A 22221-nucleotide genomic window follows, 5' to 3' on the forward strand; every position below is an offset into this window, starting at 1 on the left:
GAGACGCAGTGGTCCAGGGTAAAAACCACGAGCCATTAAAGAAGGAAGAAGGATGACGAACAACAACAAAATGAACTGAGGAGAAAACCTGTCAATATTTACTGATGAGGGAGTATATGAATGATCCATTGCTGACTTTTGAAAGCTTTAAGAAGCCTAATAAAGCAGCTGCTTTAAGGAAGATGCCCCTGAGTGAATTTACCACAGATGTATACAGAATAATGGGGTTTGCAGTCACAAAAGGAAGTAAAGTGATGGATTGATAAGACTCTTATCAAACTCTAACATTTCATTCATTTTTCCATATTGATATGATTTCCTTCTGTGCCTGTCACAGGGAAAGTCACTGTGTACTGAATACAATGTCTGTTGTGAACAGTGTCCATAACATTTCAAAGGACTTCACAGGTTAGCATTATTTCCATTATTATTCTTTTTTGATTTATATATGCACAAGTACCTACAACAACATGACCAACCACTACTCTGATTAGAAGCCCATTAAAATGATTGAAACTATGACAGAGTTTGCTCTGATGCCATAACAGTCTTTATATAATATATGGTGAATTATATGAGTCTTTTAAGGTACTTAAAGTTGTTAAATTGTTGTTGACTAGGGCCCATACTTCTTTGAGTCAGGACACTCTGCTCAAACGTTGGTGCATCCGGTGATTTCAATCTGAGCTTTATTTCCTGGTTTATGTCATCACCGCTTGGCTGTTTTGTACAAGCAGATGCAATCTGCAAAGACAACCCAAAACCTCTGAAATAATCCTCATGGGTTTTGATTTCATTGAAATGACGTCACTGCCCTCAGCTGAGGGAGACAGGCAGTAGAGGCTTAAAAAAAAAACAAAAAACAGCACATTATAATACGGGAAAAGCTGATTTCAATCACTCAAATATCTACGCCCTGTAATAAATGTAGCTGGAAAAACTGACATGCGTGTGGGAGGATGTCGGCGCGCAGAGGACATGATGATTTTCTCCACCTTGGGGGAGGATCCGTCCACGTAACGCAGAGCAAACACACTCACTTGCTCTGGCTGTTCCTCCTTTAGCCGCGATGCATCTCCAGTGACGAAGCCTCCGCAGCAGCAGCAGCAGCAACAACAGCAACAGCAGCAGCTCGGAGATGTCCCTGGTACACACACACAGATCCTGGAGTCTAGATAAAAGGAGAAGGAGAAAGCTCTGATATTTCCTCTCGTCTGGACGTTTGGCGGTCTTTTTCTTTCTCTCTTTTTTTTGTTGGTAAGGGAGGTGGAGGAGGAGAATAGGTATTTCTTGCAGGAGACCGTCATTGTCAAAACTATAGAGGATGAACAGCATAAGACAGGTGCCCACACGGGTGAAAAGCAGGCGGACCGAGGCCAACCTCGGAGCGGAGAGGGAGCATTTTGACAAGCAGCAGGTAAATATATTTTTTCAAAAAAAAAAAAAAAAAAAAAAGCTGTGTGACTCGTTGGGTCAGTGTGGAATGGGAAACCTGCGCTTTATTCAGGCCTGCTTTGGCTTTACCGGCTAAAGGTGTGTGTGTGTGTGTGTGGTCACAGTCTACCGCATAGGCCACATTTCAAATCACTAACTTAAATGCTTAATTGAACGCTTAACCGGCGAATCAAACGTTTTCAAGATGTCGCAGCTGTAACTACTGCAATTTGTCCACTTGAGAAAAAAACAAATCCAGTAAAAACCAGCTGAGGCACGAGGCTTCAGAGAGACGTCCTCTGTGTGTTTGAGATCACAATAAAAAAACAAACAAACAGTTCATCTGGATAACACTACAACTTTTATATGGAGACCGTGAACAAGTTGTTTCAGTGTGAAACTGAACATTCAGCATATTCTGAAATGGTAGATCGTGAGAGATTTGGTTTGACCATTCAATCACAATCTAGAGGCATTTGACAAGAAGTGAAAGTTAACCAAGTTCATGCAGTGCTCTGTTTAGTCACACCATTCATTCTTCACTGATGCCTGTCTATTGGTATCATGCTGATCTAGTCCTTCTTGTTTGGCCACCTTTTCCTCCTCCTCTGTTGGATTTTCGACCTAGGGAATCAGGGCAAACAGCTTTAACTTTAAGACATTTCCCTTGTGGTGAGCTCAGAAATGAGATTCAGTTTCTTTTCAAGTGTGTGGCGCTGAAGGAATGAAGGTTCTTCTCATTCTTCACACAACAACAGGTGCTCTGTGGTTTCTGTCTGTTACTTCACTGCAGCAGTATGCCAAGTAAACCATGCTCCTCACCACTGTAGTAAGTTAAGAGATGAACCAGCAGGTCATACTGGGAGCGAGTGAAGCACACACCCCAGTCCAACAGAGAAATATGAGATTCAAGCGAGGTTGACTAACTAAACAAGCTGCTGAGCCTCTGCCCTGGTACAGCACTTCCAGTGTATTATCTAAAATGGGCGTACATGACTCTGTCAGTGTTTTATTTGCTTTTGAAGCACGTGTAGAGAGGAGGAGCTGAGGTGCTTGAACTCCTGCTCGTCTGTCCTCTGTGGCCCTTCTTCCTCACAGAAAAAGAAGAAATTCTAATCATTAAGCTTTTTTTTTTCTTCTTTCAGCCAGTCCCATCTCTGCTGCTTGTTCATTGCCCTGGGTTCACTTGTTCAATATTGCAGCATGTTTGTTTGCTAAGGACAGCAAATGGCAACGAGTATACACTGTTTTAATTTCAAAACCAGCGGCAGTTGCGCTACTTGTTCATGCTGTGCAGCAAACATTAAACAAGGTGTGTTGTGCGTAAAGGACAAGTTTAAAACTCAACATATACAGAATGGAGTCGTTCGATTAACTGCCTTGACCTGGTGTTTGTTGGTTTTAATTGGACTGACTGATGATGCAGTGTGCAGCTCAGCTGACTGGATCCACTAAGCGACATGCAAATGAACTGGGTGGTAGGAGGAAGAATTCAGACTCCTGATTGGCTAATATGTTTTTAGCAGAAACTACTGCATGATATCAGTGTTTTACTACGAGCAGTTTAGTGAATGTGCAGACTCAACTGGTGAACTAGTTCCACTACGAACTGACCAAACAAAACCACTGTTTAAACTGGCATACTGTGCAACTGTTGGCTAAATAAATGTTTTTTTTTTAAGCTACAAGCTATTATGCTTAAAAGACTGTTCCGTGTGGGAGGGGGCTGCATATGTCTCTGTTAGACTAATATTTCTTTTGTTTATAGAGTTTCTCAGTACTGCTGATTCATCCAGTATCCCGGCTGAAACTCCTCCTCTGCTCTTCGCTCTCACTCCACTCTCTCTCACATTCTCTCTTCTTTATGTTGACCTCGGTACCAAGGTGAAATGTCTCACACAGCGTCCTGTGTGCTTGTGTGTGTCTGTGTGTGTTTGTGTGCATGTGTAGTGTACTGTTTGCTTTCCCTCACTCCTGTTGCCTGAGTGAGTGCTCATGAGAGAGGGAAGGGGGGATGGGAACACCAGAGGGTAAACACAGCAACTGAGTGGGAGTACAGACAGAATTAAAAGCACTTTGGTTATGATTGTTTCACACATTATTAATAATAATAATAATAATAATGATAATAAACCACTGATGTGTTAAGTGAAATCTTTGTTATTGTAGTGAGATCTTATGTCAGCGTTTGCCAACAAACAAAAAAGGGCATTCAAGCTTTTACCCCACCTTTAACCTTTTCTGAGCAAAGTGATAGAAATCTACAAAACTAGACTAAATACTCATAATTAAATCTTTTTTAGAAGCAGTATAATCGTACAAAACACTCACGTAATGCAATTGTTTACAAAACATGTGCTCATGATGCCCATAATATCCTTGTCTTTTCACTGACAATAGACCAATATTAAAGTACTTAACGCAATATAATCATAATACTGTTTACATATATGCTATGATACATGTGTTTTATGCTCTGGCTTACATTATGTTAAACAGCTACCCATAATCATGAACATCATGTGAATGTCAAGTTAACCAGCCAGCTCAGCAAATTGGCTGACTTAAAAAAAAGTTGTTAAAGAACAGTTTATCTTTTGTTGAAGATGCTGTATGTGTAATTTAATTAGGCATAAAAATGAGTCATAACCTAATAAGCCACGATCTCGATCTGTGCAGCCATTCATTAGTTCCTCTGATTCATTCTCTCTTTAAGCTGATCCATTTGGATGGGCTTTATTGATATATTTTCCATTGTGTTACCATTATTTCCAATTATATTCTCCATTCAGCGAGGACTTTCCCTTATAAACATAAACAGGCTTTTAGAGCATCGTTGGTATCTTATTTAACATGAGCGTTTTGTCTGTTTGGACCAGAGCATGAAAACAGGAAATCTGAGGGATTACATGCAGAGAGAGAGTGCTTTCGATACATCTGTTTTGCCCCCTCATACATTGTGAGGAGGGTTTATTTGTATTCACACAGTATGCATTACCATGACATGTCCAGTGTCCTTGGCTGTGAGGATGGTTGAGCATGAGGAGAAGAACAAGACATCCAGTGAGGGCTGGTGTGATTATTGCCTGTGTTGATGTGGGAGAGGTTGTGCTAGTTTAATCAGAAAGAGTCAAAGAGGCAGTAAGGTATGAGAGGAGGGGAGCAACACAATAAGAAGTTAATAAAATACCAAAATAACCTTGCAAAGCCATTTGATCTGAGAGAGAATATTAAACTGAAAAAGTTTTCCAAGTCAAATTGAAAAACATTTTTGAACACTTCTTATAAATCCATGTGCTCACTGAAAATGGTGTCAGGGGTCAGTTAACCCTTAACTTTGAATTTGCGTTACTGCTTCTGTGACACTGTTTCCATTTGTTAGTACCCCCATTGTCAACAGATACATGTAGCTAACTAACCTCAGCTAATAGGTGTGAGCTGTGTCTGACCTTGTCGGCCAGATCCCCAGCAGCAGTCTGTTGAATTAAGCTGATAAGGACCTGCAATAAGTGCTCCTGCCTCGGGGCATTATGTCCAGTGAGAAGCAGCTCAGGTGTAGCGTTGATGCTTTGACTTCATTAACTTCACGCAGTCTTTCACACCAGGATGTCTAAGCACATGGATACGCTGCTGAAAAGCAGAGATGACAAGGTAAGCAGAGGTGCTGAGGTATTAATGCAGCAGAGAGTGTGTGCGTGTGACGTCTTTGGACTGTGGAGCGAGTGTATGGCTACTGTAATGCTAGCTGGCAGTAGACCTTATGGCAGGCCCTGGGGATTAGGCCAGGCTTTCCTTCCCTCTCACTTCTCCTCTCTGCCGGTCAGGGGATTTAGTGACGCTTGAACCAGAGTTGTTAGGCAGCCACACAGTCGACAGTGTCAGCATGTCTGGAGCTCTTGGACCAAATTGCTCTGTTAGTAAATACTTCTGATTTAATCGGTCTTACATCGCACCGTGGCATTAAGGAGCTGGTATCTGTGTGTTTTAGTGTGTGACCTGTGTATAGGCTTGATAGTGAGACTTTGTATTATGTGTAGTAGCAGAGCTTTACCAACAAGGAGTTTACTCAGTTATAGAAATAATAATTTCACCCAGGAAATTAGAGAAGCTGCAATTATTTGTCCATTGATTAATTAGTATTTTGACAGAAAATTAATCACCAACTATTCTGACAATTGATTAATCCATTAAATCATTTTTGAACATGTGTCTTAAGCTCTGAGAAATTGTGATGGCAATTTTTCACAGTTTTCTGTTGTTTTGTAGACTAAGCGATTAATTAAGACAGTAATTGGTGGTTTAATCAATACAGAAAATAATTGTTACTTGCAGTGCTACTGGTAATTGAAGTTGTTGCTGGTTTGATCCCCTTGTAGCCAGTGCCCATTACTTCTCTAGTGGCCTTGAGCAAGGGCATGTAAAGGAATGTACGCTGAAGTGCTCTAAGTAGTGACACTGAAATCGCCTGTTGTTTCCAAAAATGCTGCAGTACAGTAATAGCCAGACACCATGTGCTTATTTAGACAGTAAACTCTACGGAGTATTCGGTCACCTTCCACCGCTCATCCTTCATTCAGTGTCCTTTTCCTTTCAGTCCCTTTCGTCGACTCTCTCTCGCTGCTCTCTCTGACTGACAGCCATTCTGAATGTACCATGAGAGTCTCCCTGCAGCCTCGCTGCTCAGCGGCCATCTGTTGAGGCCTCAGTGCCAGGCTCTGTGTGCCAGAGCGCGGCCCCCATCCAACCCAATCTTCTACCCCAGCTGTCGGCCTTCCTCCCCCAACAAACCCCTCATTGTCACGCGGGCCTCCATGCTAGCCCGCTGCACTTGCCCCTGTGTAAACGATGGACCAGCAGTTCATTTGCGTCAGAGGCAGGCAGGAGGGGATTTGGGGGGGGCGGGGGGGGTTCCTATTAACCAGTGCACCCCTCTCTCACTTTGAACGTCAGTTTTCACCCACAGTAGCCCCTCTGTGCTTTGTTGTGTGGCCATGTATGTTTTGGTGGTTGTGTGTATGTGTGTGGGGTTGGGTGGTGACTCCCAGGTTTCTAATGTATTAAAGAGGCTTTTATAGGGTTCTGTGGGATTAGGGGGCCTCAGCCACTGATATGTGATTATGCTTTAAACAAAGATGTGACATGGATTTCTAAGCCTTCATTTGAGGGTAAGACCAATGAACCAGAGTCTTATGGTGGTATGTGCATCTCCCACTACATGTTATGGTTAAATGTTCATGTTCCTGAACCTGTTTATGTAGGAATATAATTTGAAAAAGACTGCAGTAAAAGATTGAAGATGCTGCAGCTTTAATGCTTGAACTGTATGGTGGATTAGTCTCTTACATAATACTGTGATGGTGAAGCTGGCTTGCTAGCATCATACAGATATTATGGTCTGTATTATTGTGCTCTACAGCTAAAATGAGACAGGGGCATGTAACAAACAAGCAGCTATGCATTTGTGTAACATTTCTGTCCTATTTTTCTGTTTTGGTACAAATTGTCCAGGGTTTTACACATGTCCCTAAAAAAATTAAATAATCACCATCCAGCATTTGGGGATTATTATAAAAATGTAATGTATTTTCTCTCAGTAAAACACCACCCACCACTCTGGTTGATTGTGACACCTAAGTGGGACCTAAGGCTGTAGAACAAAGTTATTCTGTGGCAAAAGTGTTAATGACTTTTTGGGTGCACTTCCCTTATAAAGAACACAGCACAGAATTGTGACTTAAGGCGGGGCACACCACACCGCCTGATTTAGCTATGGGTGTTGTCGCAGTAGTCCAGGGGTAATTGTGCCGTCTAGCCGCAGCTTTAATCATTATGTAATCGTAATGTGTTAGTGAGCAAATGATTCAGATCTCTCATGTAGGGTCCCAGAAGTCGACATCATGGTCAAACATGTTTTATTTTATCAGTTCTGCATTCCTCTGCTGTGCAATCAGGCTTAATTGGCAATGTGACTTTTAGTGGATAATCCAAATTGAATTTAAAAGACAGAAAGCGGGAGAAAGAGAGAAATACAACCAACCTTCAATGTTTTCATTCAGCTTAAGTTATGATGTTTATTTTTGTGTTGCAACATGCATCTAAGGGTTCATGTTAGAACATGTTATGACACGTTACTACGAGAATGTACAGGTGCATTGAGACCAAAATCCCTGCATATGATTTTTAGCTGTGTACTTTTTCCACAAACTTTTTGAAGGCCCCTCGTACATTCAAAGATCTTCATGGAAATTCAGTTCAAACTGTGGATTTATAAGCTCCCTTTCTCCAACTTTGGCTTGCATCAGATTTTGACTTTTTTCATCTAACTACAGCCCCTGTTTGTTTTATGTTTATTTCACTATCAAGATATTTGGAAAAAAATGAAGATGTACCATGAAACAGAGGCCAGACATTTTTTGTTTTCAGACTTATCCATCAAAGTGAGGAAATATGTGTGTACCACAGAGATGCAACATTTTTGAAACATGTACTGCTCTGTTCATTTGCCAGGAACATTCTTGAAAAAAAATGAAAGATGAAAGAAAAACATACTGTGAAGTGTAACAGGGTTTGTGGCAAATTTATAATATAATATAATGTGATGCTTAACTAAAACCCATAGAGAAATTACTCACTTACTTACCTTCAGCCCTGTCTACAACGTGACAAAAGAGCACTGCAGCAGGGCAGCCAAAGAAGTAGACAGCCTAGTTGAGGGATTGCTTCCCCACACTCTTAGACATAATTTTATTGGCACAGATGAGGGACGACCATGATTAGAGCAGTCTAGTGTAACATGACAATACCAACCAGTTTGTTATTGCTTTGTGGCCATGATGTACTGGTTCACTGCAGTGGGTGAAGGTCCATAGGAACACAGAGATCCAGCCTGTGTGTCTCTTCATCTCTCCCTTCCTGCTCCTTTACAGCGAGCGACACTTGTTTTACCTGCTGGACAGGTTGTAGAGTGGCTCGCTGTGTGTCCTGTGGTTGTGGCTGCACTAACTCTCCGAGACATATTATCAACAGGATAATTAGCAATGTTATCTTTAGATCCTGGGTTTGTCGTTGTTCACCTGAGTTCCAGTACATAACAACAAAACAAAAAGCTAAATACCACATAGCTGCAGGAACGAAACAAAAGGAGGTCACATGACATGTTGTGTAATCACTATGTACCTTTTTCCCTCTGCGGTCATCTTTAGCTTTATGTCAGACTTAACTTAGGATCACACTCATTCAAAAAAGCAAGAAATCTAACACCTAGTTCATGGTGAGCAACTGTTGGTTAGTTAAAATCCATTGAATCATAAGGTGAGAGCTGCGGAGTCCAACTGTACAACACTGTGTGTACACAGTGCACAGTCATTGTTTCTCTGATTCATTCCTGTCTTTGCAGAGCAGTCTGTTATCTTTTGCTTGACTCCTAGTCTTTACTTAATTTCTCATGACTTATGTATTTGTTGTTATGTCTGTCGTAAGCCCTGATATTTGTATGGGTGGAGAGGCAAACCAAACAAGAGCTAAGATTAAATCCTCTCCTCTCCTCTCCTCTCTTCTCTCCTCCCAGCTGAGCAGCATCAGCAAAGCCATCAACTCCACTGAGACGCCCGTGAAGGAGAAGCATGCACGACGTATCCTTTAATTTGATATATTTATTGCTTGACCAGAGTATCAGGGTGGAATTTAACAATGAGGGGGATAATTCCTAGTGTTACTGGCTGAAACTTATTTTGTAAGTGTAGAGGCACACAATGAGGTAACCATTGAAAATAATGTTTCCAAGCAGGTAAAAGTCAGATGACTCATATGCAAAAATATACAACAAAATCAAACTTAAGTACATTACCTTGTGCTTTGTGACTTGTTCAGTAGCAAAAAAGGGGCACATGTTGTATGTTGAACAAGCAGTCCTGCAATAGTTTGTGCTTCCGTAACGACAAAAACAACAGGAATCATCCTGGGGACTCACAGGGAGAAGGGGGCCTACACCTTCTGGTCATACGCTCTGGGCTTCCCTCTGGCCAGCAGCTCCATCCTCAGCTGGAAGTTCTGCCACGTACTGCACAAAGTCCTGCGGGATGGCCACCGCAATGTAAGTCCCTTTCTCTCTCTAACTATCCATGACACCATGCAGATGTTAAACAGTGAAGAGGTGTTGAGTGATCAAAGACCAGATGCTGCAGCCTCATGAGTTCAACATACAGCTGGGAAAGATAATTAAGGCCTTTTGTGGGTACGATTACAGCAAGAAAAACTCTTGGCTGTGGAACGCTACACGATTATTTTGTTCTGTACGCTAAGGGTTCATCCTGAAGGCAAAAAGCTCAGATTGTTTTTAAATTCAGACTTGGTCTTCCTGCTTCCTTTTTAAAAGAAACTAAACACGTGAGTTAAAGTGAGTTTAATTTGAGTGTTACCTTCATAGGTTCTACAAGACTGCATGAGACATCACAGCTCTCTAGTTGAAGTTGGGAAACTATGGGTGAGTCAACTTCTAATCACATCTTTTAAAAATCATTTCTGAAGAATGCAGTGTGTTATTTACTGGATTTCCTCTCAAGCCTGAAATACTCTCGTCTGCTCCCGTGGTTTTCAGGGCAACCTCCATGACAAGTACGGACAACTGGTGGCTCTGTACACCAGGCTGCTCTGCACAAAACTGGAGTTTCATGTTAAGGTAAAGGGCATATTCTGTCATCTGTCACACCACACGCTGTGTCACCAAGATGCATGTAATGGATGATTCAGCGAAATGTTAGGAATTCATACCGTGAATGGCAAACGGCACTAATACGCCAAAAATGTACCTCAATGCAGCATTCGGAAATCCCACCGAACCTGGAGGTCACAGACGAAGTCCTGGAGCGCACTGCGGGGACAGACATTAATAATGTGTGAGTTTCCAAATATGGCTAAAGTCTCTGTTTAACCTTAAATCCCAGTCATCATCAGTCATTAGCACTGCTGCTGCCACCCAAATGAGTTCATGAAATAAACAGTCAGACCCTGCTGCTGGTTTAATTTCACTGGGTCACAATATCATTGTCTCTGAATGGGGCCTCTTTTCTTTCTAACGAAGGTATCAACTTCTCTCCTGCAGGTTCCAGCTCACAGTTGAGGTGTTCGATTACATGGACGCAGAGCTGAGGCTGGCTGAGACAGGTGGGGGGAAAAAAAACAACAAAAAACTCCTCCTACCTTCCTCTCCCCCATCCTACTCTTCCAAAGAAGAGAAACCTGAGCCACAGAAAAGTGTTGCAGCCTGCTGGCATTATCTATTCATGTACAAAAGCTAAGAGCCTGTCAAGAAAGGGTTATTGTGAGCAGCTCACATACTGCACTGTGGTCTGTTTAATTTAGAGAATGCTTTTAGTTACTTGGTCCAGTTTTAACTCATGTTCTCTGCGTTTTGCCTAAATTAGTTTAAACTGATGAGGAAATGCCAGCAATTAGAAGACATTAAGTTGATTTCCTCCGGTTCAGCTGTAATGGTATGCTCCTCCCAGGCCTGTTGGGTGGAGGCCCAGGATCGCATCTTAACACCATAAACAAAATTTGAAGTTGCCCTGTGAGTAAGGTTTGCTTGCACTCTGTGTATTTGCTGTTGGTACCTCACCAGTCAGCCAGGTGCTCAAGTAACAAGAGAACCACATGTGAAAACTAACTCTGTGACAGTAACCGACTCACTGGGAGAGTTTGCACTTCTTTCAACCAATGGTATCCACACACAGCTGTCATCAGGGCGTTTTACGCAATGAATAAACAACTAAGAAGAGTAGGCATAGACATCATCTAGAAGCATGTTTCAAAATGATGCTGTTCCTCTTGCATATAATTTTCCAAAATAAAAGCACCCAACAAAATATTTGGCAAGTACTTCGGGGATACTTAACATGTGTGCTCCTGTCTCTGATTTTTCCTCTAGTGCTCCGACAGCTCAACACATCCATCGCCATCTCCACTCTCACATCGGGCCAGTGTCGCCTGTCTCCGCTTATCCAAGTTATCCAGGACTGTAGTCACCTCTACCACTTCACTGTCAAGCTGCTATTCAAGCTGCATGCCTGTAAGTTACCAGCTAAGTCATTACCCAGACAAAATGTTATGCAGCATAAGTATTTTTTCCTGTAAAATCTGAATTAAAATGTGTTAAAATGTTCTGTGTCATTAAAGTAATTCAGGATATCACCCTCAATATTATTTTATATATGTATCTATGCACTGCTAAACAATGAAAAAAGCGTGATCGTGTCATGGATTTCAGGTCTCCCTGCTGATACCCTGCAAGGTCACCGTGAACGTTTCCACGACCAGTTCCACAGGTATGTCGCCTCGGGGCTACGACTGAACGAGAGTGACGGCATGAAAGGGGAAAATTTCTTTATCAAAGGAAGCCTGCAACATAATCCTTCCTCACACAGTCACCACATGACTTTGAACCGATGCAAATGTGCCCATCACCGCTTCCCATCCCCCATCGTTTGTGGAGTGTCCGTTGGTGTCACTGTCACAGGCACATTTCTATCTTTACTGCTGAGTTCAGACTGGAGTCTCCAGGGTTGGGGGAGATGGTGCCATAAAAGACATTAGAAAGTCTGGAGAATGCAACATAAGTAATATTACAGAATAAAACTGAGATACATACATAGAGTAAGTTTGACTTGTTTTCCTTTGTCCCACAGCCTTAAGACCTTCTTCAATAAAGCCAGAGACATGATGTACTTCAAGAGACTGATCCAGATCCCCAAGCTGCCTGATGTAAGAGTACAGTGGGATGGGGAGAGGTGGAGTGACTTCAGTGCTGAGTCACAGCCTCCATCTTGAATGTTAAAGACCTTACCATAAGTCTGCTCCTATTAGCTACAAACTGGAGTAACTGGCTTATTATTACTTGAAGTTTTTCTCATAGAAGACCATTAATTACCTGAACATTTAACCAATTTCTGCTTTTGTCCTTCTCATGTTGTCAGTCCCCACCTAACTTCCTGCACGCAGCCTCGCTGGCCAAGCACGTGAAGCCGGTGGTGGTCATCCCCGACGAGGATGAACCAGAGCAACAAGACGACGACGACGATGAGCCAGAGCCGCTCATCGAGGTCAGCGATGTCTCAACGTCTAGCTTACAGGTGCAGCCACAGGTAATGGCACAACAGTTGCAAGATGCACAGTTAGCAAAAGTACCGTGATGTTGTGTCAGCGTTTAGTTATGTTTATTCTTTTTCCTTTGTTTTTTTTCTCAGCAACTTGACATATTTGATCAGACATTTGGACCTCCGAATGGAGGCTTCGACGACAGGTGAGCCAGGATGTTTTTCACTGTAACCTGTGACTGTTAAATGAATCAGTTGCTTTCAGCACTTCGTCTGTGTCAGCACGCTGTGACAGTAGGTTTTTTTTGTCCGGCAGGGATCTCCAGATCGAGAGCCTGAAGCGTGACCTGGAGTTGTTGAGAGCTGAGCTGGACAGAGTCAAACAAGAGGTAAGGCCTTTGGGGACTCGATAACCTGTTGCTTGAGTTTGGGCTGTTTTCAGAGAGAAAAGCAGAGGGCATTATTATCTATGCGCAAAGGAATCTGGGTCATGTGTTGGGCGGATGCAAATGCTGCTCCTGCCATGTGGAATGTGGCAAGTAGCCTGTGAATGAGAGGTGACGTGGGTGTCCGGTTGATATTTTTGATGTCATGGATATAATTCAAGCTTGCCTTTTCTTTTTTTTTTTGCATATTATCCTTCCTTTCTCTGTCATGTTTGTATTTTACTGTTATTATTAAAGCAGACATGAAGGAAAAAAAAGAAAATATAAGATTTGGCAGGTATCAGTAGATGAGAACTTGTGGAAAATTTGAAGATTTCTATGTTGTTGAACAAACTGGATTTGCACTGACACTAGCTGATTTTTTCCTTGTTGCTGCAGGCTCAGCGATACATCACACAGCTCAAGTCCCAAATCAACAGTTTGGAGGCAGAGCTAGAAGAACAACGTGCTCAGAAACAACGTGCTCTGGTGGAAAATGAGCAGCTGCGCATGGAGCTGGAGGCCACGCGCCGCAGAAACGCTGAACATGAGAGCCTACAGACCACCTTCATTGAGGCAGAGAGTAAGATATGCAATTAACACTCTCGCACAACCTTATCATGGACGAGTCAGTAAAATCACGCTGTCATGTCTCTTGCCTGTGCAGAGAGAGCTCAGGCCACAGAACAACGGTACAACAAGCTCAAGGAGAAGCACACAGAGCTGGTGGCCAGTCACGCTGAACTACTTCGGAAGGTACAGACAGACAACAGACCAGTCCAGAGGTGTTTGATGTAAATTAGATGTCAGCACCTCACTGTGTGTGTGTGTGTGTGTGTGTGTGTGTGTGTGTGTATGTGTGTATGTGTGTGTGTGTGTGTGTGTGGCAACACTAACTGTGTTGATGTGCTGACAGAGTGCAGACACTGTGAAGATGCTGTCAGTGACCCAGCAGACCCAGGAAGAGGTGGAGAGGACCAAACAGCAGCTGTCTTTTGAGATTGATCGGATAAAACAGGAATCTGACATGAGGGTCAGTGGCGTGTTGTTTTGCTTTAAAAACATCATGGGTGTCCAGTGTGAGTGTTTGTGATTAACGCTGTCTCCTTGCCTTTGTAGCTGGAAGAGCAGAAGTTTGAGATGGAGAAGCTGAAAAGAGAGCTGGAGGAGAAGATGGCAGAAGTGACGCACATGAAGGCGTCTCTGCAGAGCAGCGAGACGGTGAGCATGCACCTGTAGTGTTACAATGCAGCTATGTCTAGCTAATCCACTTAGTATCATTTAGTATTCACAGTTACTATCAGTTCTGTGTTTGGAGGCTTGAGGCATGTCGCACATTTCCGGATGGACTATCCCTCTGACACTTGCAGCCATCTGCCTCTTCTGGCTTCCCTCGTCGCTCTCTCCCTCTCTCTCTTTTTCATTTATTTATTTATTTGTTTTTTTGCCAGACGTCGTTGCAAATGAGCAGCTCAATGACAGCTCTGCAGGCAGAGAAGGAGCGTCTGATGCGATCTGTGAGCGAGAAGGAGGCGGAGCTGTCGTCTCTGCGGCAGTCTGCGCAGGTGCAACAGTCGTCACTTCAGCAGGAGCGAGAGAGGAGCAGCAGGGAGCTGGGAGAGCTGCAGGGCAAACTGCAGGAGAAGGTCAGTCAGGACAGCAGAGCCCAGCTCAGCAGACTTGTCTCCATTTCATTGTGTTGTATTCAGCTCAGTCTCCCTAAGAAAAAGTACACCAGCTCATGAGTAATCGATTTTTTTAAATTACCCCAGTTATCACACTGTAATCATGAACAAATGTGATGTCTAACTTTAAAAAAAAAAAAAAAAAATAAATAAATAAATATATATATATATATATATACATTGGCTTTTACCAGGCACAGAGCAAGGGTGAATGTGCATATTTGTATCAGCGGCTATATTCACATGAGATGTGATACTCTAATGTGATTTAGAGCAGTGTCATGATTTTCTGTTTATCTTAACCTGCACGCCTTTAGAAGTTAATGAGGACTATTCCTATTTTAGTCAAATTGACATGCAGTTTAGACACGTATACGCTTAATCAAACTGTGACTGACAATCAGAGTTTTCAAAGCTTTTAGGAAAACATGCTGTGACAAGTAATGGCATCCGAACTGCTTGATGTCACATGCTTTACCATCTGATTGTAATGAATAGCTGTAGAGGAAAACGCTTAACGCACAGGTTTTTGCTAATTTTGTACAAAGTTGGCCACATTCTGCACTTGAGAAAAAGTGCTGCTGTGGTCTAATGTGAAGTGTCTTTACTGATTAATTGGGCTCTGTAGCACATTAACAGGAATAAAAACAGAATAACTTTGTAAACACCCCATGAAAACAGCTCAGCCTAAATAAAGTCTTTTTAAGAGGAAGGTCAATAGATGGAATATGGCCATGGTCCAGTGTGAAGCACAGTCGTTAAAAAGAAAGCGTACATGCTCAGCAACCTCTCTTAGTGAAGAAAGACACTTGTCAGTTTTGAAAGAACATAAAACAGAGTGTGGATGTACATGGACAAATGCATTTATATAGAAAAACTTTACATCTTTAATCTGGACTCTCAGCTCTCTGCTGTTGTTACTGCACCTAAACAAGACCAGGACAGAGGTTTCATTCGGCCAGTGTAGTTTTAACTAAATCTAGCTTTTGTTGATGAAACTGTAACATTGCGTGAAGTGAGCACACTGTGGATATATCTGGATGGGGTGTCACCTGTTCTCCCCTAAGGTGACTATGGACAGATACAAAAAACCCCCAATAATATAGTTTACATATGTCAATATAATTATCTTGTCATTAACAAGTATATGCATGTTTGTGTGCTCTGTTGCTTGTGTATTCATGTGCATGTGAGTGCAGGCGGGTCAGGAGGAGCAGCTGAAGCAGAAGCTTCTGGAGGAGCAGTTTGCTCTGCTGCAGGGAACTGTCACTGAAGCTGAGAACATCATCCAAGATGCTGTCGCTAAGCTGGACGATCCCCTCCATGTACGCTGCACAAGCTCTCCAGGTCTGTCATTTCACAGCAAACATGAACTTAACAGACTGACAACCACAATGAGAATAGTGTGAAAATTTCAAATCTGTTCTGGAGACTTAAACAAAGCTTAAATCTTCTGTTTGTCTTCCAAACGCAGATTACCTCATAAGTCGGGCGGAGGCCACACTGGGCTCCATTGACAAAGTGAAAAAGGGCCATGCAGATTATCTGAGTAACATGGGGGGTAAGATTCCTCTGCTTCTGATTCTCACTCGATCCTGCTAACCTCCTGACGCTGTGTGGCTGGTTTGTCGTGTTTGTTAATGTGGCATACTTCTCTCTTACTGTATGCTCTTGTAACCAGATGCTGGAGGGCTGCTGAGGGCTCTGACCCAGTTCTCCCACTTGGCTGCGGATACAATCATTAACGGCAGCGCCACTGCACACATGGCACCCACTGACCATGCAGACCGTAAGAAATACCTCTGAATATTCTTTTCTGCATTATTACAGCTATCTTCACATTCATTTCAGTATGTATTAACCAGACCATAGCTGGTTAATAGCAGCTCTATATATGCTCACATTCAGCGGAGCAGGAGCAGCATTTCACTGATGAGTTTTAATATTCAGTGGCTGATGGTTGATCTCTGCTCTTTTACACCCTGCAGGACTGACGGAGAACTGTAGAGGCTGTGCCACTCAGAGTCTGCAGTACCTGAAGGACCTGAAGTCCAAGACCACCCTCCAGAGGGCAGACCCAGCCTCCATTCGTATTATTGTTCAAAAGATCCTGCACTTGGGCCAGGTGAGGAAACAACACAGTTACTTTATCAGGTTTTTATACAGTAAACACACTCTAAAGCATAAACTAATAATCACCAGATCCTTTATATTAGGAGAAACCCTTGTTTACAGTAAGAGATTTGCATGACACTGTATGTTACTTAAATAAATACACTTTTCTGACACACACGGTCAGAGTCAGTAACGTAATGAAAGTTTGTTGCAAACCAATATGTTTTCACTGGGACGGTGAGGTATCATATTAATTTAAAACAGAAATGACTTTTCAATGAGGCAAAAAATACATTACTAAAATTGAGAATTTGCCTCCAGCTTTGACTCCGTGTCAGTGGGTGATGAATTACAGTTATCTTTTCTCTACAAACAGAGGCACTAACCACCTCCTAAATCCAGAACATTGTGTTCTAATGCACTATTTGGTTTTGGTAATGCAATTTGTGATATTTTTGTAATTCATTTTCTTTGGTAACACAAGGCTGCTACTTGAGATATGGTCATTTTTCAAGGTTGTACACTAAATAAATTGTATTTCTTATCACGCAGACTTGTTAACATTTGAGTTCAGTTTTCATCAGTGATATATTATGTAATTTCCCGTATTATTCACTTGTGTTTTTCTTATCATGACTAATCATTTTTCCACTTGCCATGTCCAGGATCTGCGGCCGAAAAGCATGGATGTTCGTCAGGATGAACTGGGAGATCTGGTCGATAAAGAAATGGCTGCAACATCAGCAGCTATAGAGGAGGCTGTCCGCAGGATTGATGTAAGTCTTGTAAATGTTTAAAGTGTATTGTACTAATATTATCTGTAATAAAAAGACCTCTGATATGCTACAGTGTATCTGTAACTGTAAAACTTCTCACATGGGTTTGTATTTAGGAAATGATGAATCAGGCACGAAAGGACACAACAGGAGTTAAACTGGAGGTCAATGAAAGGTTTGTTCTTTTTTGGCACTTTATGACAAGATGAAGCTTCGCGCTGGGGATGTAACAGTGTAACTGTCCTAACATGAAGAGCACAATATCACAATGTGTTTGTTGCCTGTCGCCTTTTCTGTTCCTGTACCTTTTCTTTCCTGTTGTTCTTCACTGACTATTGTTCATTGAATAAAAAGGTCCAACTTATAAATAAGTGGGTTAAGTTTACCTCTGTTTCACTCTTTTTCAGAATCCTCAACAGCTGCACAGACCTGATGAAGGTACAGTAGTTTGATGTCTTTCATATATATATATAGTGTTTTTAATTTATATTTTAATGTCTTATTCCATCTTTTTATCTTCCACTCTCCTGTAGGCCATCCGCATGCTGGTTATAGCATCTACAGATTTGCAAAAGGAGATTGTCGAGAGTGGGAGGGTGAGTCACACTGCTCTAACTTTGAATCCACAGCAAACAGCTTTTTTGTGTTTTCCAACAATTCAACAGCTTTTGTCTCTCAAATCAGAGTGAGATGTACTGTTTGATTCAGAAAAACAGCTAACAGGACTGATTCTTTGCTTGTTAAGGGCGCAGCTACCATCAAGGAGTTCTATGCCAGAAACTCTCGCTGGACTGAGGGACTCATCTCTGCTGCCAAGGCTGTGGGATGGGGAGCCACAGAGATGGTGTAAGTTCTCAGTCATACAGGACTTACCAGTTTGTATTATTATATATTTAAATGTATTTTATGTAGCTGTTTTTAAACTCCATTGTCAAATTAAATATGATGCTCATTACACACAAATGGTCCAGCAGGCAGAGCCAGTCCTTCCCAGGAGCTAGAAATGCTGGGTTGTCTGCCAGCTGAACAAAAGCTCAGACACAATAAATATCTATTCCTGTTTCCCCTTAATCATTCAGTGATAGTTCAGATGATCCAGACATTCAGCATATTTTTGATGTAATTCTACTCTGATACTATAAAAAGGCTTAAAGGTTTAACATAATTATACTCATGACTCAAAACTGACCTAGTAATGATTTCATGATGTTAAAATGTTGTGTGTAGCACCTCAGGTGACGCAGCTTTTAGCCAGTGTGCAGAACTCAGCCATTTCCAGTTAAGTGAACTGAAGTGGTGTTATGTCTTTTCCTGCATTCTCACAGAGAGTCTGCTGATAAGGTGGTGCTGCACACAGGCAAATACGAGGAGCTGATTGTCTGCTCTCATGAGATCGCTGCTAGCACAGCACAGCTGGTTGCTGCCTCAAAGGTAATGGTCTAATTTCTGAGAAAAATACAACAGCAAAAACCCTCGAGGTAACTCTGTTATTACTGTGGAAACATGCTGTGTTGCATTATGTTAAGTGCCAGAGTGTGAAAGTCACATTTTACACTTCTCTAAGGTGGGAGTGCCACTGAAAACATTTCTGTGTGGTCCCTTGAAGTTAGGAGCAAATTAACCATATAACATTTAATTATGCAGCTGTTTTGCTAATGTAACTCTTCCTTCTCTTTTCAACACAGTTCAGCTCTACGTTGACTGTCTAGTTGGTCTCTCTCACTGAGTTTGTTGGTTTAGTATTTAAATTGTGTCATCTCATAACACTCAGCCGCTCTCCTCTGCTCTCAGGTTAAGGCAGACCGCAACAGCAAGAGGCTGCCAGTTCTTCAGCAGGCATCTCGCCATGTGAATGAAATGGCAGCCAAAGTGGTGGCCTCAACAAAGACAGGCCAGGAGCACCTGGAGGACAAAGGTTTGTCAAGTTTGATTTGGCCATCGCAGACTCCGATGAGAAACCAGAACTTTAATAATTGTGTTTTATCCAAATACGTTTCATGTGCAGATACCATGGACTTCTCTGGGATGTCCCTCATCAAATTGAGAAAAGAAGAAATGGAGTCACAAGTAAGTGTCTTACTTACATGTCGTCAGAACATTCACTCATATTTTCTCATGCAGTAAATTTAATTAAACTCTCAAATGCAAAGTGTCATGTCATCATCAAAGACACTGATCATTTTGTGTTTGTGTGATCTGTTTGTTAAAATTAAGTTCAGAAAGATTGATTTTTTTCAGTGTTGTTGTTGTGATCACAAGGTTTTTCAATTTTACTTAAAACTGGAGGCAACCAATTATGTTAACGTCCTCAGCACTGAGTAAATTGGCAGAAAACACAACTTAGCACAAAAAAGCAAAAGCATAAGCACAGGCGAAAGACTAATACCGTTTTAAATGACCTGGTTTATTTCCCATTTTACATGGATGAGCTCGGCCGTCAGCTGCATTGACATGGTGGAATTAATGAACTGACCTTAAATAAATAAAGCACCAACAGTTTTAAACCTTCTGTTTATTTCTCGTCCCCCAGGTGAAGGTACTGGAGTTAGAAAGTCAGTTGGAGAACGAGCGACTGCGTCTGGGCGAGCTGAGGAAGAAGCACTACGACTTGGCTGGAGTTCCTCCAGAGCAGGTTCCTGAGGGGAATGGTGAAACCCCGTTGCTGCCCCATCCTGTGACTATGTCACCAAAACCCACCAAACCTGCGCTCATGAAGAAACCTGCATTGGCCCAGAAACCCAACATTCCACCTAAAACTTCAGTAAGAGCTGTGAAGAAAAGTCCATGTGTTGTATGTGAGAAAATAAGATACAACTTATTGATGACTCTTACCTATTCTCTTTTCCTCTGTATGTTGCAGTTTAAGTAAACGCCTGAGCAGAGGGTGACAATGCTCCGATACTGGATGTTTGGATTGCCCAGAGAGAGATCGCCTTTTTGTGAACACGGTTCCTTTAAGTTGCATGCTGACAATCCTCTGCCTTGTCCTGCATCTCACTGTTCATCCTTTCTTTATTTTTTGTTTTTCTTTTTGCCAAAATGGACCAGAAGCCTGATTATTGACCTTTGATGCCTGTAAGGGATATGCTGTATTTACCCTCCACCCCATGCCCCCACCCTTTTTAAAGATGCATATGCATGCCACCCAGGCAGAACCCTTTTTATTTTATTACTTGGCATCAAGAAAAAAAAAGGTCAATATTATTCTTTTAGGCTGTGTGAACATTTTCTGCATCACAGATATTTTTAGATGATTAAACACTACTGCTTTTAGAATACAAACCTTAATAATGACCACATATTGACAGCATATCTTGTATGTCAGTAGTTAGTTTTGATCATGCTTTGGACAACCTTTTTTGCACACTATTTTGGATGTTCATTACAGAGCACATCACATTTTTCTTAATGTACACTGTATGCTATTTATGTTGTGGTGGGCGGTAAAGGAAACTGGGGAAAATCTTGTGTGTGTCCACATTACTGCAGAAGTTTTACATACCTCTGGCTTTGCCTTCATGATGGACACTGTTCCTCTTACGTGCGAAAAACTTTCTTTCTCAACAGTACAGGATTGTCTCAGAGGCCTTGAAATGTACCATACCTAAAGCATTAAATAATACCTGTAAAGACATACAGTCTGTATAGCAGTGTGCAAGTCACACCTAGTATAATTTATAACTACACTCATCTCTTGAATGTCCCTTTATTAGAGCAGAACTTGGATACAATGTTAAATCATATACATAGACTTAATGCTTGCACAAAGATATCAGATGTAGGTGTCCTTAATTATCAACTGCTTCTTTTAGGCTGAATATGAAGATTTAGGGTTAGTCAGTGTACAATGTGAAGGTGTTCACGTCCACTTTGCCTCTGGGAGCTTTTCTTACAGGGTCTTAAAATGCATCTTTTTATGTTCTGTCCTTTCCTCTGTACGAAATGTCTTTATACACTCAGATCTATTAATATATTTTAGTAAAGATAATGGTGGTTTCTCCTTGTAAGAAGTGTAAATGTAAAACAAATGAACAATAAATGTTTGATTTAATGTTCCATTGTGTTATTTCATCTTTAGATTTTCTGAAGCTTTTTAAAAGTATTAAAGTATATTTCCTATTATCTTATCTAAATGTTATATTTAGGGTCAAACAAAAGTATTTTGTCCAGCCAGTAGGATTAACTATATTTGACTTTTATTTACAGCTTATTAAAACTGATGAATGAAAATTACTATAGAAATAACAGAAAATTGTTGGTAGCTAAAAATAAGTGAAATACTTGCGTTTTCATATTTCTATCAAGGAGTTAATTCATCTTCCGTGTCAGTAGTGGTAACATTTTAATAAATGATTTTTGTCTAAAATTTCATTTTATTATAAGCTGCCCATACATTAAGTCCTTAAGTGTTGGGATATTTTAAAAGCTTAATGATGTGCATAAAAGGTAACACGCTAATAATATCATGGCATGCGCAGTAGGGCTTAGAGTCAACGTGGAAGGAGGGCTGCTGCCTTCAGGAGCTGTTGTAAATATATAAATAACTCAACCGCACGGTGTTATGGTGTTGACTGGAACATGCGAAGCAATAATTTTATTTTTTTTAATTATTATTATTTACTATTAATAGTTATTGTGTTGTCATTATTTGTCTGTTTACGTTAACATCAAGCACTGCAATCCGGCCACCATCTAA

General features: G+C 41.5%; 1 protein-coding gene across 1 annotated transcript; it reads left to right on the forward strand.

Annotated features, from left to right (window-relative positions):
• The first annotated feature begins 1036 nt into the window (after window positions 1-1036).
• Window positions 1037-21576, forward strand: hip1rb (huntingtin interacting protein 1 related b). Its single transcript, XM_018668527.2, has 32 exons — window positions 1037-1417; window positions 9002-9065; window positions 9384-9526; window positions 9860-9916; window positions 10031-10111; window positions 10252-10328; window positions 10535-10596; window positions 11360-11500; window positions 11699-11756; window positions 12117-12192; window positions 12405-12572; window positions 12675-12730; window positions 12841-12913; window positions 13349-13532; window positions 13617-13705; window positions 13866-13982; window positions 14069-14170; window positions 14401-14595; window positions 15834-15981; window positions 16109-16195; window positions 16316-16423; window positions 16623-16759; window positions 17415-17525; window positions 17642-17700; window positions 17933-17963; window positions 18059-18121; window positions 18271-18371; window positions 18851-18956; window positions 19317-19440; window positions 19531-19592; window positions 20056-20286; window positions 20386-21576. The coding sequence occupies exons 1-32, from the start codon at window positions 1325-1327 to the stop codon at window positions 20392-20394; spliced, it is 3213 nt and encodes a 1070-aa protein (XP_018524043.1). The 5' UTR covers window positions 1037-1324; the 3' UTR covers window positions 20395-21576.
• Window positions 21577-22221: the final 645 nt, after the last annotated feature.

This window comes from Lates calcarifer, linkage group LG13 (assembly GCF_001640805.2).
Source record: "Lates calcarifer isolate ASB-BC8 linkage group LG13, TLL_Latcal_v3, whole genome shotgun sequence".
In the NCBI taxonomy this organism is placed as follows: domain Eukaryota; kingdom Metazoa; phylum Chordata; class Actinopteri; family Centropomidae; genus Lates; species Lates calcarifer.

Excerpts from the sequence above, each read along its gene's own strand:
- hip1rb (XM_018668527.2), top strand. The coding sequence starts at position 1,325 with ATGAACAGCATAAGACAGGTGCCCACACGGGTGAAAAGCAGGCGGACC. Across the intron at positions 13,983-14,068 it reads AACAGGAATCTGACATGAGG|CTGGAAGAGCAGAAGTTTGA; the intron begins GTCAGTGGCGTG and ends TTGCCTTTGTAG. Across the intron at positions 18,122-18,270 it reads AGATTGTCGAGAGTGGGAGG|GGCGCAGCTACCATCAAGGA; the intron begins GTGAGTCACACT and ends TTGCTTGTTAAG.